Source organism: Taeniopygia guttata, chromosome 3 (assembly GCF_048771995.1).
Source record: "Taeniopygia guttata chromosome 3, bTaeGut7.mat, whole genome shotgun sequence".
NCBI lineage: Eukaryota > Metazoa > Chordata > Aves > Passeriformes > Estrildidae > Taeniopygia > Taeniopygia guttata.
In genome coordinates, this window is record NC_133027.1 from 68,725,341 (window position 1) to 68,752,455 (window position 27,115).

A 27,115-nucleotide genomic window follows, 5' to 3' on the forward strand; every position below is an offset into this window, starting at 1 on the left:
TAATGTTCCATGCATTTTTTAAAAGAAAAATATAACCAAATTTATTCATATATCTTCCTAATCATGTTTCAGTCATATTTTCCTCAAATTATTTTTAGAAAAATTATGAACTATTGCTATGTTCTGCCTTATATTCATCAAATTATAAAAACAATATTTAAAGAAAATGGAATCTGCAAAATCAATCATTCTGGGTTAGAAAAGGCCAGAATTAAGATTACCCTAGCAGCACTCATTTTGCAATCTATAGTATTTCTGGAGCAAGGAACTCAACCCAGACATCCAAGATTCAGTCCGATGCTTTAGTCTCATTCACAATCCATCATTTGATGATGCACAGCCTTTTGTTACTTTACTTAAAAGAACTAGTCATAGTCAACTACCTGATTGCAGCTACAGCAATTAACAGAACTCACTGTGATTTATACATTCCTTTACTAACAGTTTGGAAACTGTTCAGTTAGAACTGAATGCTCTTCCAGGCAAAAGGAGGAGATAGTTACAGACACTTCAAACAACAGGACAGTTTTAGGATTTGTATTCTGTAAGATCATGAGGATGTGATTAGAATTTAGGTCTGGAGAAGAGTCTATATTCTTGGGTCCAGCAGAACAAAACCTGATGGTTGTATTAACTTACAGTAGCAGAACTGCAGTTTTGCAAATTAAGACTAGAAGGAATCAAATACTGAATGGTTACTCTGTGGTCCAAAACATAAAATCACACTGGAATAATTCTTATTGCTTTTAAAATGAACTAGCCAAACATCAGAAATTTTTGTTTTTACTTCTGCAAACTGCTTGTACTTCTCCCACGGCATGATGTTTTTTCTGAACTCTAAAACTTATTATATTGGCTTGGATTCTTAATATGATGTAGGATGATTTGCTCAGATTTGAAGTCTGCAACATTTTCACAATTTATAGAATCTCAGTGGAAAAGCTGTGATTTCAACATACTGAAACTCCCCACGTCCCAAAAAAGACTTACTATTCTGAGGGAGTGATGGTTGCTACCTCCTGCCGTAAGTTTCCTGCTTTATCAAGATGACAAGAATGCACAGCCTAGACAGCATCCCAACAGCAGACACCCAGAGACTGCTTTTGACTGCAAAGTTAACCACAGTTAAAACCTGGGGACTATGAATCATTTGTGGTTCATGCACATACAATTCTTTCAGTGTGAGCTGGCTAACATGTCCAGTGAGGACAAGGTTAAAGGATTACTAACTGCTAATGAAATTCCTCTACAAACTGCATGGTAATTAGTACACTCAGCATTTCCCCATTGTGTCATTTCAGACTCATTTTCATGAGGAAAAGAAGTGATTTCTGAAACTTTCTAAACTGGTGGATGTGATCTCTCATGTATTTGCATTCCTATCTATTCACAGCTACATACGGAACAATGGAGACAAGGTTCCCAAACAGTTCTTTGCTTTCAGTCTCTCTCTCATTCAAATTGTCATAACTTGTGAGGAATAACACAAAGACAGAAAATGTAATTATACGTGCTATATTGGAGACATGTAAATTTTAAATTCCTGTTTAAAATCCTTAATTCCTGTTTTAAACTGTTTGGTATGAATAAATTTTCATTGGAAAAGGACAACTGTTTTACTAAATTTCACAGTTATATATTACACATTGGAAATGCTGAGATAAATGGTTATTAAAAAACCTAAATAGCAAAAAATTTTGAAAAGTTTTGTATTTTCTGACAACTTTTCTTCAATTTCCTTTTTTGAAGCAGATTTTCCACTTTTTTTTTTTTTTAATTTTTCCCTTTTTAAACTGCATTGCTATGGAGAAGTTCAGAAAAAAACCCCTGACATTTGTAAGAACAAGATAACCATATCATCCATTTGATGATTTGATGTGATTGCAGTATGTGGACTGAAAAAGAAGACATGAAAAGAAAACAAGAAGGAGAAAACATGGAAGAAAACAAGAGAACCTGGAAGAACTGAGAGGATTTTGTTTGAGTTTTGAAGCACACAGACCCTAAAAAAACCAGTGCATAGGGTAAATTATGCTTGCCAATATCCACTAAGCCAATGTAGAAAGGAGAGTACAGGTAATTTAATCTTCTGCTAAGTATCTTGATCATTTTAAGAATAATCAAGATAAGTCCCTCAATAAAGGACTGGCATCCTGTCACAAATTTCCATACTTTAATGCACATGCTGGTTGTTACCCTACTGACTTCAATAGCAAGGCAAATACTGAACAGCCTTCATCACGCGTACCACTATCATTTCCACCTAAAAATTTAATTATTCTGAACACATTCTTACCTCTTCCCCTTCTTTAGCTTTCAAATGAAACCATTTTTGCAATCATGCTAATGATATACAACCTTGTTCTATCTCTGATGAATCTAAGTGTTAACATTAAAAAAATATATTTTTATTATAAATTATAAATAAAATAAAATAATTATAAATTATAAATTAGCAACAATCAGCTAGACTAGTTGCAGTAACATAACTGAAAGTTATCTAGCTGTGTGTGACAGTAACTATTCTTATAAAGCATAGCCTTGCTAACCCCTTGCCAAGGACATTCGGTATCCAAGTTTTCTTGCCTATGGGAAAACCATTTTCCATTTTAGCTGCTTGCAATATGTATAAGTGAATATGCTGTAAGTAACTACCTCCTTTGAACTTTTAGGTCCCATTATGCACACAAGTTATCTACTCTGAAAGGCATCATATAAACATGACAAATTATTCAACCTTATGAAAAATGCTTTTCATCTGAATTATAAGTTAAAACTTTTTCTGACTTTAGAGAAACTGGAACTTGAAAAGATAAAAATGTAAAGCTTGATTTTTCTTTGCCCAGAGCATATGTTATATAAACAAAAATCTCCAAAAGGTGCCAAGAATTGTCCCTCTGTTTTTCTAAATGATCACGTGTGCAGTCTAGCTGAAAAGACTCATCGATTATGTCTACACAAACAACAAAAGCCCCTAGAAAAAATATCTAGATCAAAAGCCTGTCAAACACTGAACAGGAAAAAGAAATCCTGCTTTAAACATGGCCTCTTTCAAGTCGGAATTCAATCCCATGAAGTAAAAACAAAGGATTTCATAATGAAAGGTATTTAAATTACTTTATTTTTGGAACTTAACCAGAGATTCCTTCTTGATATATGTTAGTCTTTGTCTTTCTTACACTGGGACAGAATTCTGCATAATAGATCCTACATTTCTAAAAAAAAAATGTAGAAATTGTTTAGTCACACTTTACTGCGTTCACAATACTCATTTCCAATTATTTTCATCAAAATGAGACAGTAATATTTTTACTGACATTATGGGTTTCTCCTTTTGTTAACCACCCAACAACATACACTATTAATATGGGAACATTGCAAACATCTTAATGGATGGGATGGATATCCTTTTCTCTTTTAGTTTTTCTCACTCTCCTTAAGTACAGACACGTAATCACAAAGGAAATTGCATATCCTTGCAAAACCAGATCACTATACAACACATATAAAATTATATTCTGGAAAGTATAGCCAAAAATCATAAAATAAGAATAAGTTTAAAGTTAGATACTTTAAAAAAAATGGTTGCTAAAAGCAAAAACACACTTTTAAAAAATTTTACTGTCTGCTGAAACACAGCCGTATAATCACAGACGGTTTTGGTTGGAAGGTACCTTGAAGATCGAGTTCCAACCCCACTGCCATAGTCAGGGACACCTTTCACTAAACCAGGCTGCTCAGAGCTCCATCCAAGCTGGCCCTGAATGCTTCCAGGGATAATCCCCATGTTTGATTTCCTACTCTGTTAATAAGGTTAAAAAGACATGATTTACAGTATGCCAACAGTGATATCATACGAACTTGTGATTTGAATGTCTCCTATCTATACATAAAAACTATAATATAAACCTAATGCAAAACACTTGCTACATGTTCAATCATACTACTACTGCAATGGCAATTATGCCATATACATAACCAGAATCTAGTTTTAAATTGGTTCATACCATACTAGTGCTGGAGACAACATCCTGTTTGCCAGGTTTGGCTAGTAGGCACTTGTCTTAGAAAACATCAGTCCATATTTGACAATTAAAAATATTGGGTGTGCTCAATTTATTCCTTGTAATTGAGCATGGATCAGCACATGTGCAGCCTGGCTCAGTCCCCTCCAACCCAAACCATTCTATGATTCTACAGGTACTCCACTTGTCACATTTGGATAGATAGTAATCTTGGATACTCTAACCAGGAAGACATACAAGCATATCTGACAGGCCTCTCAAACACAAAGCACATTCAGTTAATAACTATTTCTAGATATGGTAGCTCTACATTAGTGAATTGATGAATCAGCACTAGAAACAGAATTCTCCCATAATGCCTTTCAGGAGACAACAGGTCTTCAATTATAAGAGAAAATATCAAAGCAGAGCAGATATAAAATATCAAAGAATGAGCAGCAAAACGTTAAAATTATGTTGGTGTACTCATCAGGGTGTTTAGACCCTGATGCATTGAATTCTGACTTGTATTAAGAAGCCAATTGGTCAATGCAGAGTATAATTTCAAGGGATTCTGTGACATACATTAGTAAAAACCTAAAATTATCCATATTTCCTATAATTTCGTCAAAGGAAGGTCTAGCAAACCATAGTCTATTATTTTTAAAGTGTTTTTCTACTAATACTCAGGATGCCAGTTGATCCAGGATATTTGTAATATATTTTTTCTTGCAGTGTTATTCATTAATTGCATCCAAATATTTCATGTGGATTTGCAGTATATCTAAAAAATGTTTAACTACTTTTGTCATGCTTATTCCATGTTTTTGGCACACACAAAAGAATTATCTAATTGGAATTAAGTTAATGAAACAAATCCAGCTTCAATAATTTTCCAAGTAACAAAGGCTGTAAATTTGTTTTCTACTGGAATGTTGAACTTAGAAGATCACACACTCAAGCCAACAGCATTTGTCTTTGCTGTCATGCAAAAGAGAATGAGTCACCTACAGTACAAGAGAATAATTTTGCAAATCTGTTAGAACTGTGTGTCGTCTGATCAAACTAATCCATGTCTTTCTATGATGCCAAAATAAACAGTCCCTTTCCCACAACGTATAAACACTGTTCCCATAACTTTCCTTTGAAATGTCATGAAAAGGTTAAGTGACGTTTCATTATTTACCTTGACTAATGAATTGCTCCATGTTGTCTTTGAAGGGCTGTAGGTGCTCTTCTAGTGATAGCTGATAAACTTTTGCTGCTTCTGTCTCACATGCTGAAATTGGAGTAACAGATTAGTTTAGGATGACACATCATAGCATGGATCTGCATACTGTAAGAAAAGACACTTTAATTCATATTCAGTGAAACCGCTGGAATATGTGTCTCAAACACACTACAAGTACAAACACTATGATAATAGATTCAGAACAGTCATATTCCCAGTAAAATATTTTTATATGCAAACAATTTGTGGTCAGCTTGTGAGTTTAAATAAGTAGTAGCAAAAAATTAACAAAAGCATTCAATGGTGTTGAGGGTGAAAGACAAATTTAAGGGGTAGAATTGTAGGGGAACACATTTAAAAACTCAGATTCCAGGCTGTATTGATAATACCTGCCCCCAGGTAATAGTGCCTGAATCAAAATAAGGTTCAGATGCAAAACCTGCACCAAATAGTAGGAATGACCTTAATTTAGGAAGTTAAACCAGATGAGGGCTTGATACTTGATAAAATCACAGATATGGTAAAGAATTCTGCATTGTTCAAAAGTAATAGAGAAAAAGGACTAAAGTGAAAGATTGTAAGAGTACTCATGGTTTGAACTCTATGAGAGAATTTGAACAACAACTAGCTTGTTTTAGTCTTTAGAAGACTAAAACCAGGACTAAAAACCAAGACAGAATCGAGCGCCTAAAGCAGCCCTGACACAAAGATTATTGTGGGTAAGGTGGTACCATCACACTTCCACCAACTACCCAAGCTAATTTAATTTGGGTTAAGAGAAGACCCGAGACTATTATTTCAGATGAATGTTAAACTCCAATTTCCACCCCAAGGAAATATTTTTAGCCTGTGATAAGCTCTTATCATGCAACAGAAATGAATCCTGCTAGATTCTATCTCAGAATTTCCAGTTCAAGTGCACACATTCCAAACATGCATTTCCTTGTTTACCCTCCAGGTTTTCTTTAGGAAAAAATAATTATTACTCTGTCTTTAAAAACAGAAAACTTGTTAAAGGTTTAGAAAATATTTTGAGATAGCAAAAAAGCACTATCCTAATATTTAAAATGCACATGTACTGAAAAACACACTGACTTTAATAACTCCACACAAGTGGAGTAAAACCAGGGTGATAACAACAAGTAAATATTATTTTACTTTTTAAGCTTAGAGAGAAATAGAAATAAAACCAGCAGACTTTTAGGGGAAAGATGAATATGTCAACTTTGTTAATCTACTTATGAAGCAATATTAGAAATTTAAAAAAAAACGAACACCCACCCAATATAGTCATATAATATATAATTAGATAATGGGAAGCCTGTAGTTTTTAAACAAACATTAGCCAAAACATGTGAAATAGGGGAGGGGATCCAAGTGAGCATGAATTTTCTTACAACATATGACAGAAGAAGAAATAGAGGATCTATGCACTATTCTGCAAAAGGAAATGTTCTGATGGCAATATACAGAATTTGAATTATTCTTTTCTCTTATGCAGAAATAGATGTCAGAGCTGAAAGAGATGACAGAACCTACCATAACATTTAATATCACTGAAATTCCATAAACTTTTTCAAGAATATGGATTAAATATTTTTCAGAGCAGTTCAGCATTATACTCTTGAATGTCTGCAGCTTAGTTGAATCCCTGATCTCTCAACCAATGTGAAAGCAGTATATATGAAGACTCATACCCACCAAAAATCTTAGCCCATACCCATTTCAACAAAACATGTAATATTGATTGTCAAAATGAAATGTCTTTTACTTAACTGTTCAGATACTGAAAGCTCTCCCATAGCTGGTTTGTTTGTGCACATATGTGTGGTGTGGGAAAGGGTGTGCATTTAATGATAGCTTTGTTTGTCCAGTTGTTGGTGGAGGACTTTTTGTTCTTTTCTGCTGTGTGAAAATACTAAAATCTCTAATGTTCAGAAGCATAACAGTTCAGGTCCATTTTTTACCTTATTCCTGAATTGCAAACACTGTGTAAATAATTTAAAATCAAAAAGAAAGCACAGGGAAAAAAATCCCTCTCTATTGCTGTGGGGAGAGTAAAATATTTTGTTGCATCCAGACATACAATTTAAAAATTAAAAAACGCAGTCATTATTACCATAATAATTATTATTATGATGCTTAAAACTAATTAGTTCATCAGTTGCCTTTTCATTAAAGAATTAACAGTCCTGTAAGCTCTTCCTAGGTTTTTAAATTCTCCTGATCAGCAAGACTGGAATTGCAGTCTCCCTGCATAACTTGCTGGATACAGCACTCATTTATTCTTTTCTGTAATTTGTCACTAAATATAAAGCCCCATTATTCATATGAACCATTGCTATTTTTCATTGTAACTGAAAAACTTAGAGAGTTGATCAAATGAAAGTAGAACAAAATACCTGTTCCCAGTATTTCTTCCCAAATGAAGAAATAAGATACTGGGTAAATGCTTGTGTCAGAAGAGTATTTAATAACTTCTCATCAAGATGGAGGAAAAAACATGGGGGGAAAATGTATGTGAGAATACAAAGAGCTTTCTAAATTTAATAACTTTTATCTTCAGCTTCATACTTAAACACATTTATCTCCATGAAACTGCTCAGCTAAACATCCCAAATATCAAAGGAATAGATTGGCAAAGGGGATCTGCTGTGATGACTTTGTAAAAGTTTTGTCTAAAACAAAAGCTTGTCTGATTATTCTTAAGTGATTCAAAAATTAGTCTTACATTCCCTATTTTCACATTTAGTTATTCTCTCCTTTTAGCAGATGTGTATACAATTGAAGAACTTAGAAAAAGTTAGCATATTTTTAAAACTCCATTTACTTGAAGCAGATTTTAAATTTTCTTATAGTGAAGGAATTGAAAGATATTCAAGGCACCACAAATGAGACTCATATAGGCAGTCACAAAAGCCAAGCACTAGGCAGAAACTGATGCCACAAGACTGAATTGCCCAAGCAGGAATAAAGACACTTTTGTTGCTTTGAAGCAAGGTGAAGGTTTTGGTATCCTCTACTCTCAAATTATGCACTTGACACCTTCCAAAGACGTCAAATCCTAAACAGAGGTTGGCAAGGGCAGAGACACCTTTTCTCCAGCCCTCTAAACCAATTTTAACCTATAAGCAGTATATAAACAACGGACAGAACCAATAGTACATCTAATTTCATCTCCTCTCAAGATCATATGCTGCAGAGAACTGTACACCATTTCTCACAGAAGCAATCAAAATGGATTCTTGTGGGCAATTCAAACTGGTAGCTTTTTTGCCCATACATAGTCAGATGTCTCAAATGCCCTTGATCTGGAAATTGATGTGAAATTCTGTGCCTAGAACCAGTTTAGAGATTTAAACAAATAGTGACTTCAGCTGTATCCAGTATCTCAATAATTAATTTCATTCTCTATTTCTGTGTTAAAATAAAAATTGCATTTTTAAGCTATTGTGTTAGCTTGCTCATCCTATTTTTTTCTTTTATTTTTATTTCAGGTCAATTTTCTAAAAACAAAGTTTCACAGCAGCCAATATAATTTAAGAAGCATCTATATGGAAAAGGAAAGAGACTAAACAATCTGTGCTGTGCACTAACATTTTTAGTAAGTGATTGTGGTAAGTGATATAAAAAGCACTCAGCCTTATTATCAGAAATTTACCTTTCTGAAAAGGAGAAAAAAAAATTTTCAACATTTAGAATATCTATCTGTTTGATGCACATTTTCCCTCTGGTTCTGTTGGATGCTAAATTTTAGCCCCTGGAAGCACAAATCTCTTCTAAACATAAATGATTTCTATATGAACAAAATGGGTGAGCAGCTGACCAGCTGCCCCTCAGGCTTACTGCATTTTCTTTGGCAAAGATAACAATGGGCAACAGGAGTTTTCTTTTCAAACCCCCAAAATATAAAAATTAAATTAAAAATAAAAGCAAACAAACAAAGGCCCCAAACCCAAGAATAAAAAACCCCAACCCATCAAGAAAAAAAAAAAAAAAGGCAAAAAAAAAAGCAAGCAAGCAGACTAATGAATTAGCTTGGATGAGTAATTAACAGTTCCACTAAGCTGGTTTTGTTAACTAATTCAGAAATTGCACACTTATCTATAGAATCTGCTAGAAGTCAGGTGGATTTTCAAGATAGTTTAAGATATTTGAGAGCTAACCTTTAATTGAGACTTGCCAGACTACTTGTATTAAAGCTTTTATGGGAGCTTTGAAATTATGTCCTTAATTTTCTAAGGTTCTGAGTACTCAGACTTCCACAGGAGATGTGCCTGTGTCGTACTTGTCTGAAAACTAGAGAACAACATTATCACTACTTTCTCAGCTTCCTCAGTGCTTTCTGGATTCCTTATAACTGCAACCTGTGACTTTAGAAGAAAGTTTAGACTTTATCTAAAGGAAACAATGCTGGCCTCATCAAAAGACAAACTCTGATGAACCCAGTCACAAATACAGAAAGGGCTCTTAATTTTCTTTTATTTATTTTTTTTGGAATTGTAATGACTTACACTAAGAACTGCTGAGTCTTCAAGGGCTTCCATAGACAGCTCCTTGTTTGGAGTTTTAAGGACAGTAAAATATGACTCACAGATTGACTGAAAGCCTGGCTTTAGTTTACATCTGGTTTAGGTTTAGGAATCTGCATGCGGCCTAGCTGCAGCAATTAACCCTTTCAGTGATAACAGAACAAATAGATAGAATTTGTGGATATACACTTTTTAATGAGTAGGCAAATGTACATATTTAATTTTTTTAAAAAATACCTGTTTCTGTAAAGGTAGGTGGTAGAGATAACTGGAGGACTGACCCAAACCACTACTGTTGCTATATTATTTTGCCGTTAATTACGTTGAGTGATTTGGCATTTTTTTATAAAAGACTGAAGGAATTTTTTTAATCAGAATATGGATCTATGGATCATAGAAGAAAAATAAAGGGTCTATTTCTTAATTGGGAAATATCTTCATTCGCATTTGTAGCAAAACTCTTGACAGAGAATGACAAAACCACAGAAATTTCAAATTCTGAATGCTTTTGATGATTCAATGAATTCAAACTCCAAAGAACACTGTTTTTTCTCATTTCAATGCTCTCTACTGCAGCTCCACTTTCTCTTGAAACTTGAAATACCGCTGTACAAGCACATTAAAAAAAACTTTCTGGGAAATCTCTTAGAATATCCTTTATTTCACCAAATTTTAGTTTTTTAAAAGACAGATCACCAGATTAGGCTCAAGGCCTTTCCTTAGCTGGAAAATCTATCAATCCTTAGATTGTCCTTCTCCTCCTTTAGGAGAGGACAGTCAAATTTAGAAGAGCAATCCCTTCCCTTTCTTCCACCTCAGGTGGGGCCCTGAATGGATTAAGGCTGCTCAACTTTGTTAATTGAAGTTGCAATACCACACTGTGATGGAATACAGTCTTAAGAATATGAAAAGATACAAGGATACATGTGTGTTTCTGAGAGAGAGGGGCAAATAGAATGCCACAGTTTTTAAAAAACTTTGGTCTGAAAGCATTAATATTACTTATTAAAGAACTAAGAGTGGATGCAATCTTATTTTGCAAAGTAATCCCTGCACCCCAGACACAGATTTGACCATGAAGCGTAAATTTCCATTTCAAATTACAGCTTGACGGAACTCTCAGTGTTGGGAGCTTTTTCTAGATATTGAGGGTAACCTTTACTGAGGCAAGAGGAATGACAAGCCTATTGCTGTCCAAACTCTCTCAGTTGCCTTTGACACCATCCCAAACACAACCTTTAAAAGTGTTTTTGTAGCACAAGATGGTTGCTTCCAATTCTCTTATTCACACAGCTGGTGTTAAACATAAGAGCACATAACAGCTCTACAACTAGCAGGTCCAAACTGAATAGGTAACTTTAGGTGACTGTAAGAAGCACTGAAAAAAACAGAGAACGTTTTCTATTTTTCCAAGATACTCTGGGACTTTTCTTGGAACATACTTTTAAAATACAAAGTGTTCTGCAAATGCTTAACACTTTATAAACATTCTCAGTCACATTTATGCCAAATCAGGGAGATGTACTGGGCCACACAGCCTAGCATCTTTTGGATGGAGAATTTTCAATGGGTTGTAAACACTCAGAATAGGAAAAGAAAGCATCACTAAAAAAGTAATATTACTTATCATAATTATTGCTTGTAGTCAGTTTCCAATCAAATATATTAAATATGACATTATGAGACATAAACAACTTGCTATGAAATTGACTTCAACTCAATTTCATAGCAAGCTGCACTTCATTGTGCTATTAATCTCTTCTAGTCAGACTTACTTTCGGCCTGACATTGTTTCAAATTCCTTTTTAGCTGAGCTTCAGTGAAAGTTTTGCAATACATGACAAGTGATGAATTAGTTTCTGATTAGCAAGAATAAACTTAATGTTGTAAGGCTATAATGTAATGTGTAGCCAAAGAATAGCTTCTAAACATTTTAACTTGCTATAATCCTATAACTCTCAATGCTATTCTAGTTCTTTCCTAAACTAAATACGTTTGGAAGAAATTCATCCACATCCACTGTGGATTTGGGCCACAAATCCAACATTTTCCTAAACTAAAGTTTTGCCTTAAGAGAGCGTCAGAGCAAAGAGGGTTAGAATCTGATTGATTTAATAAATGTTTTCCACATCTTTCTACTCTACCTTAAGCATTCTGAAGTGTCTAAGAAAACACACTGATACTAATAGTTATATAACAGAGGTCCTAACCAGTGAGTGTCACACACTGCTCCTGTGACCCTGGATGCCCAATTTTCTTTACATGGTACGTTGATTTAAGTCATGTGGCAAGTGCTAAAGTTTCGTCTGTGGAATGACATAGGAACAGAAGTCATTGCTTGGCATGACTGCATCAAGGAACATTGCTGACAGCCAGGAGAGATCAAAAGCAGATCAAGTTGCTTAACAAACTATATGTCACTGAAGTAAAAAAGGCTAAAGTGGGAATCCTGGAGAGCTGTGAAATCTAGGAGCAACAGATGGAGACAAACTCACTTGATTTGTTAGTAAGAGGATCTACTTGTTCTTTTGTCTTCTATCTTAAAAAAAAAAAAATCTGGAATATAAATGTTATCCTTTGGATATTTATTATTTAAACCCCCAAATTTCTATCTTATTCATCTTGGAACAGGCACATGGCATGCTTCTAGAAGTCCTTGGGACTTGCTCTTTTAATCTGAAATAGTAGGGGAGATTTTCTTTTGTAAAATTTTACAAACTGCCAAGGCATAGAGCTCATAAACACTTGAAAACAGACAATAACCTTAATAGTCAAAAGAGAAGAAAGCACAGAAGTTTGAACTAATCCTTTTTCTTTTAAAGCAGTCAACGTAATAATTAATACAAACGTAAGCCCAAACTCCCAACTGCCAAAGAGCACGTTAGCAAAATTTTACAGAATCATGAAGGTTATTTATATCTGCATGTCCGTGTGTACACCACTGACATCTTTAGATGGAAATACACAGCAGTACAAAAATGAACTGCTATTGTTACGCCTATGAAACTTTTTTTTAAATAATAACTGTCCTCTGCTTTGTGGGTATTCTGTCAAAGTTTTTTAAAATTTTATGAAAGGATATTTCTGGAATGAAATTTACCTTTGAATAATGATCATGGAAAGTTTTCTAAGACAGTAATAAAATAGCTGCAGAAGACTTTTTTTCTGGGTGTACCAATACCTCCTTCCCACGTTGTAATAATCATGATCTCACTGCATGTTTTTTAGCATATTTGCTAAAAAATAACTAACATGAACAGAATACCCTTAAACTGATGATATTGCCTGCATGAGTATTTTCTACAAGTTTCAGTTTCTCAGTGACAAAGAAAAATCAAACACCCACCCTTACCAAATGGTGAAATCCACTAATGAAATTTGCCATCTAATTACTGATGAATCTAAGTCCAAGGTTACAGTCCACATCCCAGTATAAAATTCTAAAGTATTCTGGGCACTTATTTCTATGCCTTTAAAGTCAGTGTTGGCCAGGAGTAATTAATACTCATTTACTCGCACTGACTTCAAAAGAATAGGTTCACATTTGGAATTTTGTCAAATTTTCTCAGTATCATACAACGTTCTTCCTGTTAAGACATTTGATAAGGCACTTATTAGCTCTAGTAACTCATAAGATTCCACATGTTCATTAGTAAATCTGATGGTGTAGTTAAAGTAAACGCAGAGGAAAAGAACCCCTTTGAAATAATTTCACACATTCTATTAAAACTTGTACTCTGTTTAGACATTATTGTTATTGAGACAGGCCATTCTATCTCACTGAACTCATTACAACAATTAAGCTATCAGAATGCACAGTATTTTTAGTGTATTACTAAATTGTACTACTACTCCTCTTGTGGTCATGAAATCTTTTAACACAAGTGGTTTTTAATTTATCTTGTCACTTTTCTTTGAAAAAGAAAGTCAAAACAAAGCATTTTGCATATCTGGAGGCTATTAAGAAGTCAGGACTGGTATTTCAGTCTGGTGTTGAAATTTTCACTTCATATTCGGGATAGGATGCTGCTGGTGCTGTCCCCAAAAATGTTTGTACCAAATGCAATAGGGAAAGAGCAGTGGTGTTTGCAGTAATTATTCAGTTTCATTAACTACAGAAAAGACTGACAACAGTCTTGAGCCTAAGGGTTGGATTGGAAGTACAGAAAGAATTCAACTGCAATCTGAAGGCAGATTGAAGCGTGTAATTTCCATTTTTACAGAACCCCTGCTTTGATCACTGCACATTGCAGATTTACTCCACAAGAGATTTATGTCTGCATGCAAATTTCAACTTTGATGTGAAAATATTCAACCATTCATGCCAAAACCCCATTTTTGGTGAATTTGTGAGGAATTTGCAAGGAAATGTATATTTGTTAACATGCATCTGAATTAAAGTATCTTTTAAAAATAAAACAATAAGACCTAAGTATCTTTATTCTACATGTGCAAGCCTAGGTATCAGCTCTGAGATTATCTGGAAGTTGCAAGAAGTCTAGAAACAAGTTTTCATGATTGAATTCTGAGACTTTTGCCCCCCTAGGCTGTTCAGGAGCAGTAAATAAATGATACTACTGTTCATGCCTCAGTGTCATCCTGAATGACTTAGATACAACTTTAAATACTAAAAATACTAAATACTTTAAATACTCAAAATATTTAAAATATTTTTTAAAATATCCAAGCAGAAAGTTTGATAGGATGAAGAAGAGAAGGTCAGATATCATTTGGTAGCCATGTTATGTTTTTGTTGTAATAGAAAACCTCCCATTCTAGGTCGTCCAGGGATTAATGGATTACCAAACCATTCCTAGGTCTCTAGAGGCATGGCATTTAAAAGCAGCAAGGCAACAGTAATATCCCACCTAGATCTGTATCTCTCCCTCAGAGATTTCACACAGTAACGTTAACTGACCAGTTTAGCAGAGATTTTTTTCAAAAATATTGAAGATCGTGGATCACTTGTGCAAAGTACTTCTCCTTGACAAATTCAGTGTTTAGATCCCCATATGAATAAGAAATATATGATAAATAGTCTTCATTAAAGTCTAGCAAATACATCTTAAGATTGCTGAATTAATTTAATGAAAACATTTAAATAGAGCAGAAAAAAATACTTCCTTTGCCTATTACTGTTCAGTAAAGTCCAGATATTTCAAGTGTCTTTAACAATGTTATACATATTCTTTTATCTGCTAAATAGTATTTAGACTTGGTTATGAACCATTTTTTTTTTAATCATAGCCACAGTCCAACAATTTGCAGTGCTTTTTACGGTCGGAGATTTGGAATCAGCTTGCACAAAGGGAAAAATTAATTAGTTGTTTGGTTTAGAAATAGAAGATTTTACCTGTTTTGTAAAATTTAATGCTGTTTAATTTAAAAACCTCTTACAGCTTACCTACAGAAGATTATGGATTATGGCATAAATGGTCATAGAACAGCAAATTAAAGAAGCAATCTACTAACTGAGAAGTCAAAAACACACAACTATTTTTACAGTATCAACTAATTTCTCAAAATAATACAAACAAGAATAGAAGAGATATAATAGTAACATAAAATTAGCATTTAATCTAGGTTCAGTACCTCGCAAATCTTTCTTCATTTTGCGGAGATCTTTTTGAAAATCATCAAACTTCAGTTGTGAAGCCTGGAAGAGATCCTGTGGATCCGGAAGAGGGAAGATGCATTGTTCTCTTCCAGCATCCTGATGAAAAAACAAATGAACAGTTACTTAGTGCTCATTACTTTTCTTCTATACTAAAATATGTAACCAAAAGCACAGAAAACATTTATACACATTTCTGCATCTCACTAGCAGAAGAGCAAATTTACTGCATTGGGTTGCTTAATCTGAATTTAAGAGTTAATTTTAATTTTCACTCACCTCATCAAAATTACGCAAATAATATGAGACAATGTACGATAGAAGACTTCGGCTGTTATCCTGTATAGAAAAGGATAGAATTTGCTGTGTTACTGAAACTCACAGAAAAAAAAATCAGAAAAGATAATTCAGACAAAATAAATATTTAGTAATAAAAAAAACTTGGTTGGTTTAACTTCATTAAAAAAAAAAAAAACAAACCAAAAATCAAAACATACAAAAAAATCACCCAAACTAAACACAAACCACACCCCGACCCATGACGTTCCATTTAATCATTAAATAAAATGAAGAAAAAGAAAACACTCATGTAACATACTCCTGATTTTTAAATTCTACATGATTGCAAATCAAACCCTTACATTCATTTCTCAAGAAGGAAAAGAGAAATTATTTCTGGCTTTATGTATACAACAAATAATTAAACAAAGACAAAAAGTGCTAGTAACACACAAGTTAAAGTTCAGCACTGAGGGAGAAAAGACACTAATTATAATTCTCTTTACTGAGATGACTACCCTAGACAAATCTTGAATCAATAAGTACTTTACTCAGGCGGCTGCATGTTCCAATGTCAAATACAAGCTCTGTAATCATGGTGTACATAAAGAATGAATTTTGGGTTATCCCAAATGCTCTAGATGCATATTCAATCATTTTTAGGAGTGACATTTTTCCCTCACAAATATTTTGAATCAGCATAGAACTCCTTCCACTTCAATTATAAACTTTTAACAGTAAGATCATAGTATTGTTTCGAATTACATGAAAAGTTGGAACTATGAAGTGTACTGAAAGTCAAGTGTACATCAGACTAAGAACTAAAACATAATTTTAGGTATTTTTGATTCTACAGTAGTGAAAAGAGATTGTTAATATTCATAATTCTACAGAAATACATTCAACTCTAGAAGTGTGATCAGATAAGCATATAACAAAAGAAGTCCCTTCTACATGCCTTCATAAGCTTCATACCATTCACTCAGAAACAAAGTAATTTTCTGAGAATTTAAGAAATTTCTGAGGCCTTCTCAGGCCTTCAGGAAGTCTCCAATCAACTTACACTGCTCTTGACATCTTTCAGTTTTGGCAGGATATCTAATCCAAACCCATCAGCCTGTCCTCGTGTCCTGTTTCCACCATTCATGTAATTTCCAAAGGCAAGAACCAAACCCAGAACCCGCATAACTCCTGATTCATTCTTCAATGTCTAAAATACAGAGAAAAAAAATCTTTTCAAAGTCCCATTGATATTTATGGTTAATGAGAAGATTTGTTAATATTGTGTTTAGAAATAATATTTGTATAAAGACACAAATAAAGGAAGCTACATTCTACTGCAACACATAGAAGTAGAACAATGTTAATATGTAATTTTATATGAATGGAGAATCTTATCTCCAAAATGGATACTTAGGAAAAAAATAAGAGAAAATCTGTACAATATTAACAGGTATGATCTGTTGAGAAAAACAAAATAGTAATTCTTAACTGATACTGACATTGAAAATGGTATATTTAATTTCAAAAAAAATTCATCAAGATGTTCATAAAACACTCAGATTGAACAATTAGATATTGTAATTAAATAAAAGAGATTACATAGTGAAATGTAAAACAGTTGAAATGGTTTTAAGTTATTAAAGTACTGATGAAACCTGCATTTAAAAGCTACATATTTGTTTTTCATGGGACTGCAAAATTCCACTAATCTCTTCTGTCTAGATACCACATTGGTATTTCCAGCTGATTTTAGATATCAGAGATATTATTAAGTTGCACTTTTCTCAACAAACACAAGGTTAGCTGAACTGGCATTCCTTTGAAAAAGAGTGATAACAGTCACTGTGAAGAGGGAAGATTTTGCTTTAACAAAAGGAGAAGGTGCACTGTTTTCCAGAGACTGATACACACTGATGGCAAAAGCATTATATAATTTAGCAGCAAAAACTAATCTTAAAATTCACATTGATGTTAAAGTACAATCATAAATTGTTCCATTCTGCTAACCTTAAGATTTAAAAAATTTAAGATATTTAAGTAAATAAAGTGAAAACTTTTGAAATACGAATGAAGTTTAACAAGATTAAAAAACAGAAATTTAGATTGATTTTTTTCACAGAGCACAACCTACCTCACACAGTTTCTGTAACAATTCAAGTTTGCGATGGATTGAACCAATGCTTTCTGAAAATGTTGACTGGAACAGGATGCAAAACACACGTTCTGAAAAGTTTGGAATCAGTGAGAGTTCATAGAGGAACCTGAAGAAGTGATTAAAGAAAATTGAGTCACTGACAGTAGGTACAGGCTTGGGAGGGTTTATATAAATATTTTATTACAGCAGAGAAAAGTTTTCTGAAGTGAGCAAAACTGCTCTATTATAAGTATGTTCTTACTGTTCTGGCTTATCCAAAGACTTGGCGTTTTCTTTCTCCTTGGATGCCTTGCTATGCTTTTCTATTTTTTCTAGTTCATCTGATTGTGCTCTCTGGAATAAAGGAAAAAATATAACAAAAAATGGTTGTGAATAGTCTACTATGCCCTTGTAGCAAATCAAATTCATAGATTTTTTCTTTCTAGCATCTGCTTATAGTAAAACTATAAGAGTCCACAAAGTATAAAGCCCACAAAGTTTAAGTATAAATAAATCTGAAGGAGAATAGAATATCTTGCAAATAATATTGACTACTAGCAGTCTGCAAAGTATTTACTCATTCAATGATGCACTAAGACAATAATCTTAATTCCCAATTTCTTTTCTTTGCTCATTTACAAAGGGTTTGAATTGAAGGACTCAAGAGGAGAGCTGTGTTTCTCTTCACAAATTTGTTTGGTTACATTTGAATGCAATCTGATCTTTAGCTATGTATTTAAATAATACATTTTTAAAAATAATTAAACAGCTTTGTACTGTTTACTGAAATTTAAATTTTATTTGGGATTTGAAAAAAACACTTTGGAAAAAACCCTATATTTGATTTATAATGGAAATATCATACATATAATACATGAGAACTACTGCATAATTCTTTGTAGCAATAATTTCATTTTTATCTTATAAGCAAAAAAAAGGCAAAAAAACCCCCAAAAAACTGCCTAGTTTCTTGAAGAGCTCTCTGGCACACTGTGAATTGTCTTCTTCATTGCTCCAATCAATAGAAACAGCCTCATTTGTTTCCGTGCTCCAAGCTATGGTAATGTTTTTTTCCAAACTGTAGTACTGGAAAATGGAATGGCATGGAAAGGAATAAAAGTGAAATGAAAATTTCTTCTTCTGACCCTTCTTTTGACAATCATAGCAGCTTTCAAAAGAGATTCAAAACATTAATCTGCCCAATTTTTTTTTTTAAATTGTATATCTACCTTTATTCCTCTAAGAAAAAAGTATACTCAGTTTTTAACTTTCTCCACCACAGAACTTGAGAACAACAGTGGAAAATTATATTCTAATCACTCAGATAACAGCAAAGTGTAAGATACACTGCATCTGCATTCTCTCTTGAATGCTTTTGCAGAGTTACCAGAAGAGGGATAGAGCAATTTCAAATCATAATGCCTGCTTCATCAGGAACCTGAAACCAGAAATTTGCGTTTGGACACATTTTCTGAGATTGCTCAACATCTCTTCATGTGAAAAGGGAGAAAATACTGATGTGAAATAGAAACATGAAGAGATTGAAGAGTCATATAGCAAAAGCCCTTCAGAGTTTCTCTTATTGCTTCAAGAAGCCTGGAAATTACTACTAGAAAATCACTTGACATTTTTTTCATAACAGTTAAAGAGAATTAAGTATTTTAGCACAGAGCATAAAATTAAATGGTTATTTTCAAATATTTTAGAATAGATACTGAGAATTCTCTCTCTTCCAGCCTTCCACACAGAGTGAAATATTAGAGGGCTTACCACAGCAATCTATTACATACATCCATGTTCAAGCTCTTGATGTTTCTCCACCAAATCCCACGAGCAAAGGTTAGGCAGACTCCCTATTCCTTATTTAAGCCATTATTCTCAGGTTGTGTATGCAAAGAAGTAACAACTGTCAAAGATACAAAGGCTAAGTGTGATCCACTCATGGGCAGGCCAGAGGAAAACTCAAGAGAGAAGGTTTACACCTTTCCTCAAAAATCAAGAAGATGAAGTATACACTCCAAGTTCAGAATCAAACCCAAATTTCAAGTCACTGCTTATGGCTCAGGTATCCAGGAATTGTGACCAATGGGTACTTTAAATTCTGACAGAAAAGGAATACTGTGTCTATTGCACAGGTGTTATCAAAGATCATTTCTCAGACTTTTACCAGCTTTCTTTATTGCTAAAACCTATTTGTTCACCAATTTACAGATGGATATTTTTTAAAAAAGCTTTTTTATTGCCCTCCAAATTTCTGTCAAGGGAGAACACTTTCAGTAACTACTTCTCATAAAAGTCATTAACCTGAATTTTCTTGAATTTTAGCTAGATATAGATATATAGCATCAAAAGTGGAAAAAATAATATAATGTACTAGAATCGGATATTAACTATATCTAAAATCAGACAGCATAAATCTGAATTAAATTACTGCAAAAATATTCTGCTTTAGTTTAATTCTTTCCCCATTTTCTTCCAGAGTACGAATTTAGCCTGTATTTGCTCATACCAAAGTTCATAAGGGCCCTTTTTCCATATCACAACATCAATCTTATAAATTTCCTAGTTAGGTTTTTCTTTCCTTGCAACAGAATCTTAGCTCTGAGTTTAGATCAGTTTAAATGTATGGAATTTTATTGTTTTGCAAATTTGACTTTAAAAGTTTGTGTTATATATTTCAAAAACCCTGAGTTGTCTAAGGAATTTTGTCAACAGTAGCTGAAACAAGGATATACAGAGATACCCTGGTTAATAATAAATATGTTCTTTTCAAGTTGGATCATCAGAACTCAAATACAATTTATAGGTTTTGCCAAAAAAAAATAAAAGACATCACATTGTAATTCCTATTTTAAGATAAGAAAAAAAATCACATGAAATAATTGAGGAGAAAGTTTGAATCTTAATGGCAGAGAAGTATCATGCACTTCAGACTTCTGGATGGCCTTTCTCTATTGTGAAGGCATTTTGAGGTTTTTGAAAGCATTGACCTAAGTCTTTTAAAGATAGTGTAGTCAATTTACTGGGAGCCTAATTATGAAAACATGCATGTTCCTTTTGTGATGTAAAAAGGGATAATCCCTGAATGAAAGATAATAAATTATTTGAGAGCATTTTTAATCCATTTTTATACAACTGTTTTCACCTGCTTGCAAAGATGCAAGCAGAAACAGACGCACTTTGTTTCAGTGATACTTAAGCTACAACCCCAGCTACTCAGAGGCAACCTGTTTTCAAAGTAAACATTCAGTGATTTGCCAGTTGCTGCATTTCTCATCACAACCAATATGTCACAACACCATACAGCAACTTGAATGAATTTTACCTGCCTTCTCTCTCACCATTATAGCTGTCACCTTAAAGCATTGTTATTAGAGAATTTGTAAAAGCATATTTAAGTATAATTTCCACATGTAGTTTTACCTACAAAGATTCTCCTATTAAAACTGTCTATATATTAATATATAACTCATTATCAACACATATTTAAACAACTCTTTACAAAGCAAGATACACAACCACACTTAAGAGCTATTTGACTGTACTGTACCATGCTGCACTAACACAGTCCCTCTCACTTAATACACTTCAACTTAATAATATTAAATAAATTATTGAGGGCTTGGGTCTTTGGTGGGCTGTGGGCTTCTTAGTTTATAAAAAGTCAGTAAGATATATACAATTTCTTTGTGGTTTAACAGGAGTTTAATTCCTCAGTAAAGAGGAATTGAACCCTCGGGACTGTGGCTTTTGAAATTAGGGTGTGTTTAGGTTTGGAGACTGCCCAAATTTCATTCACATTTAAGAGGGGAAAGCACTATGCCAGACACATGCAATCAGAAAAAATGATTACATTCTGAAGGAAGACTGTAAAACAAATGCTCCCATATGTTCCACACAGATCAAATAGAAAGACTGAGGGCTTGTACAGTGGTATTTAAATATCCAGCAAGAAAAAAAATCTCAATCCAATTAAAAAAACCCTAAGAACAAAAAATTAAGTTAATGGCTACAAAGTAAATGGATGCTGCAAAGTTATTCCCACTTACAACACAGGATGAGATTGAGAAATAAGGGAGGAATCAAACATGCCAGCTCTCTGGTACCACCCATTACTTACAACAGTTATTGAACAATACTGTTATAATTAGCTAGCAAGGGAATAAACTGCAAGGTCTGAAGTGCTTTGACAAAAGGCTGAAAGGAAAAATAGAAAACAAAAGTCAACTAATAAGAAAGCTTCTCTCAAGAGACATCTTTATCAAAAAGAAAATCCAGGATTAAATTCAAGTCCCCTTATAAAATCCTTTCCAAGTAAACTGAAGGCTTTTCTTGTAATCTGGTTTTTGGTCGTGGTTTTGTTTTTCTGTCTCCTACCCAAACAAATATAATAGAGTTGGACTGGTCTGTTTTCCATTCAAAGCAAAGAAATATATTAAATATTTGAAAATTTGAGTCTTTCCTGAGATTTACACATGGTATTTTCCTTAATCAGGTCATTTCCTAGACATTTTCTGTAATAAGTGAAGGTAATTACAAAATGGACACAATGACATTTGGTTATTTCAATGAACTGCAAATTTGCAAATAATCCATTATATTTGGATTCTGAAGTATATTAGAGATGACATTAAGTAAACATTTGAAACATTTTAGTACATTACCAATATAAGAGGAATACATTTTCGCACCGAAAAGAAAAAAAAAATCTTGTTCACAATAAGAAAATATGCAACAACTGATTATGACTCCAGTATCTATTCCTTACTTCCTACAAGAAAATCTCTCACATTCACACATATGTAACATATAAAATTAATTCAAAGTTTTTGCATGCTAAAAACTGTATGGCACGGAATGAATATGTACTGTGTAAGGAAGCAGATTAAAAGTAATTTAAGATAAAATACTATAGACAGAAATGTTGTGGAGCAAAGAAGCAAAGTGTTCGTAGACATTTGGAATGTTGTTAGAATAGTTTTTTTTGACCATTAGCTTCCTGAGCAGTATTGGTTAACCTAGTTCTTCAGAGATGAATGGCAAAAGTCCTTTCTAGCTCTTGTCAGACTTTTGGGTGTTTTGGTTTGCGCCTCAATTTTTCTGTAAAGTGGACTAGAGCTTACTATCTCTACTTCTGCACCTCAAAGTGGATTATTTAGAGGGACTTCATAAACCATCAAATCATTCCAAAGCAGGTGACTAAAAGCTAAACTCTAAACCCCAAATATCGGAAAGGTGTGAAATAAATTAACATTATCAAAGCTGCATGAGGGAAGTTATGGATCTAATACAACAGCATACACTGGCTTTCAATGCCATTCTGTGGCTCACGGCTTTACATTTTATGTTTCCAAGTTCTTTGGAGGACAAAGAGAAAGCCTCCACACTCCTTCAAGAGATGTCTAGCCAGACCTCCATATATCCAGGCACAGACAGGGGTAATGTTCATTGGCCTCAGCTGAAGGCAGAAACATGCTTCTAAGATACACCATTTTTAATTTTCTATATGACAGGCTTTGTCAAGTTTTAGAGCATACTTGAGCATATTCTGAAACCCTGATTTTACATACCTAAAGGTCAAATTCCTCTGATTATTACTACCAGACATTTATGAAGCCCCTGAAAGTTTATACTACTTTTTATTACATTACCTTAGAGTAATTATTTTCCTTTCAAAGTGTTAAAATTATTTTGGAGTAATCCCTGAAGAAACAATAATTAAATGTTCCAGTTACACAAAGAGAATGATTTCTATTATCAATTTTTTTTTCCAGTTGAGCAGTATTTTTATATTAGTGAAATTACAAAATGAAGCCAAACGTGTGGAGTGTAAGGATTGATACCATTGATCAAAGACTGCCACACCCAAGAAGCAACAAAAGGAGCAAAACTAATATCTTTTTAGTCATTTAGAAGTTGATCATGTTACTTATGTAGAAATACATACACTTCATAAACACACAATGGCAATAGATGCAATTGAAATACTTGGGATTTTCATTACTTTTGGGGAAAATAAATTCACTTCAAAATAGGGTTTCTTCTACAATCTGTCTGAATATTATTGATGCCAACTAAAAATACCTTCACATGGGCACACAGTACTCCTACACTTTATGGACTTCCTCTGATTACTCACATTCTCATACAGAGCTTGCAGCGTCTCTAGGTCAACCACAGAGTTGTCCAAGTTCACAACAGCTATAAAAAAAAGAGAAAAGAAAAAAGAGTTAGCTGTTCAGGATGATAATCCAGCTGTGAAAGAAAGCTGGTCACAATACTCAGTAACAGTTTTTTATGACCTACTGGTCATACAGCTTAAGCTTTTAGCTTTATTAACGCCTTGAATAGTGCAATATAGTATAGCTAGAAACCTGGCAGAGCCAGGTGTCAAGTGTTAAAGAATTCATCTCCCTCCCCCCAAACACACAAACATGATCCCACAAGTATGGCCATAGTCAGAGATCAGAGATAAGCTTTACATCAGACTTTCATGGTCCAGCTGAAAGCATTATAAAAATTTGTAAATCTGCACCACAGCCACACACACACACTCACACAACAAAGCTCATTCCTGTCGCTGGTTGACTTCAGTCTTAAACTCATTAATCCATAAGTCAGCCAGTTAACTTCAAAACACCTGACAAGGGTCAAGTCTTCTATGCACTAAGCCGACACACTTAGTATGGATACAAAATATGCCTTTCCTGTTCCCAACCAATTCTGGCGCCACACACATACTGTATTTTTTTCAGCATCAAAAAACCCCAGTGGAACAGCTCAAATAGAGCTATTTCTATCTACCTAACCTGGATTTAAAAAAAAAAAAAAATTAAGAGGTTCACACATTTAGAAATGGAACCCTGACTCCCCACTTGTTATAGAAACGTTTCACAAGGCACAGAAAATATTTGTGCTAACTATTGAAAAGTTGTTCTCAGCTAATATGAAGATTTATTTTTTCAAATAGTGCTTTTCAGTCTTCTTACATATTTTTGCAAGCACAGTAACCATTCATTTAAAAGCTATATAAGTCAAATTTTCCTCATCTAGATCTTGAAATTTAGAATATTGCATTAGAATATATGCAATGGCAATGAATAATTTTTATCATACACCAGTCTTTTCCTACTTTACACTTCATTAATTTGTACCCTTTTTCTGTAATGGGCTTTTTGTGTATCTCTCTGTGTGTGTGTATGTGCTGCAAGTGCACTTGTACAATAAGCTCAATAATTCCCTAGGTGAGATTAATCTAGAAATTGCAACTTTGATCAGAGATAGAGACCCAGCACCACGTTAAATTTGGTCCCATAAATTCATGTCCTTAACAGTCAGAGAGAAACTCTGTATACACTTAAAGACTACAAAATATAATTCAAGCTCATGTGTTTCTGATTGTCATCTAGAGATAGCACTCTGAGTCTGGGACTTATCATGTTTCCCCTTTCCAGCCCTGAGACATAGTTTTAGTTGTAGTATAAGAAAATTATAAACAAAAAAGTGTTGACCTTGATTAAATTAAGCAGGTCACACTGTATTTCTAAGCAGAGCACAAAGCTAACTTTTAAAGTAAACCAAATTAAAAATTCTTTATTTTTTTTCAGAAATAATGTGGGTTTTTTTAATTTTTCCCTTACAGAAATCAATGTAGCAGATAACGCCCATGTAACAGTTAACAGTTCAGGAAACAACAAGTTTTTTGTTTTCTTTTGGGGTAGGGGACACATGCAAAAATCTGCTACTAATTATTTGAGGTATTTTTAAACTTCCCTCCCCCATCCAAGTGTAATAATTGTTGCAACAGAGACTGAAAGATGCTCTCTACACAGGGCATGGTATTATACATTGTATTTAATACCCCCCTGTTGCTCAATAAGACTATCTGTATGCTTAAAAATGCGCCAAATTTGCCTTGTAGAACTGGACACTAAAACTAGCATGCACATAGAAACTGGGTCAAGATAGGTTTGAGAGTTCTACTTTAAGAAAACACTAACATCAAAGCCTACATACAAACAGCTTTATTAAACCCAGGATATATTATGAAACTCAGCTTATACTATCTAACATTTCAGCACTTTTATGCTTATGCAATGTTTTCATCTATGGACACACTTACAACCCTTCAACTATTTATTTGGAGTTGTGGCTGTCTTCTCCCTACTCCACCCCCCTTCCTTCCAGAGACTGTCCACTCCTGTGCTAAGAAATTCAACATAAGTTCCTGCCCTGACTTTTGCTCAATGTTAAGATCACCCACGGATTACTCAGGGAGCAATAGAACACTTTTGTTTGAATGCTTGCAGGAGATAAGAGAACGCCTGGCAAACACAATGGTGCCAGGTCTGTGTACTTTCAACAAAACAGGTATGCAGAAAAGTGTACATACTTCAGGGAGCTGCTTAAAACAAATCAGTCGCAGACAAGGACATGGAGAAGTTAGATCCTAGGATATATCCTTCAAGTCTCTGCCTCCAAAGAGAAATATATTTTTATATGTTTCATCTAAACCTGTATATGTTCATAAGCAGCACCGCAACATCTCACTAGGATTTTTCCATGTACAACTTAGGTGATCCTTGTACTCTGAAGAGTGAGGATATGAGCTTCTGTTCTTAAGTAAACCTGCAGCATTGCCATACAGAACATAATAGCTGGCAAATAAACAATTGCATATTTAATTCCATTATCTAGGCAATTTGAACTGAAAAAAAAATGATGTCTCCTTATGTAGCCAAACTTAGTAGTTAAACATGCCCCCTACAATCAGCATGACTACACAAACATCTAACCAAAGGATTCCATATGTGGTGGCAATAGAATGATGAAATGCAGACAAAGATTAATTTCCTCGTATGAAAATATTTTTAGCCACGCTGCAGTTCCAGTATACTTTGATGCAAACAACTGGAGAAGGGTTTGTATTAGTCTTGAAGAACTGTCTTGGATATTTCACCCAGGTCAGTGGTTTAGAAAGTGATTTTTTCTTGTTTCAAAGCTGACATTGAAATTTCTTGGCTTCGACTACTATGAAAGTGAAGAATATCTATTGGCTTTTGCTCTAACAGAACGAACTTTAATCACATCAGACCCAGGAATTTAGTTCTTACTGTCAAGATCTCACAGTTTTGTTATTTTTTTGCATTCCTATTGCCACTGCTGCCAATTAAACCAGCTTCACTTTCAAGCCCTAAAACTGTAAAATTATTTGATGCATATATATAATTATGTATATACAAATAAATAGCTATAATTAAATCAAATTTGAACCAAGTATGTCCAGATGCCCACAGAAAAAAATTAATGGAATTACAA

At 33.8% G+C, this 27,115-nt stretch overlaps 1 protein-coding gene across 2 annotated transcripts in view; it reads right to left on the reverse strand.

Moving 5' to 3' along the window:
- Nucleotides 1-27,115, reverse strand: part of FMN2 (formin 2) — a 158,814-nt gene that overhangs the window by 51,176 nt on the left and 80,523 nt on the right. For both annotated transcript variants that reach the window (XM_030268221.4, XM_030268218.4), the window contains 7 exons: nt 23,937-23,998; nt 18,060-18,151; nt 17,795-17,924; nt 16,724-16,870; nt 15,661-15,720; nt 15,360-15,480; nt 5,191-5,283 (listed from right to left, as the gene is read on the reverse strand). In XM_030268221.4, coding sequence (XP_030124081.4) covers nt 5,191-5,283; nt 15,360-15,480; nt 15,661-15,720; nt 16,724-16,870; nt 17,795-17,924; nt 18,060-18,151; nt 23,937-23,998 — 705 coding nt within the window. The remainder of the gene's footprint in view (nt 1-5,190; nt 5,284-15,359; nt 15,481-15,660; nt 15,721-16,723; nt 16,871-17,794; nt 17,925-18,059; nt 18,152-23,936; nt 23,999-27,115) is intronic.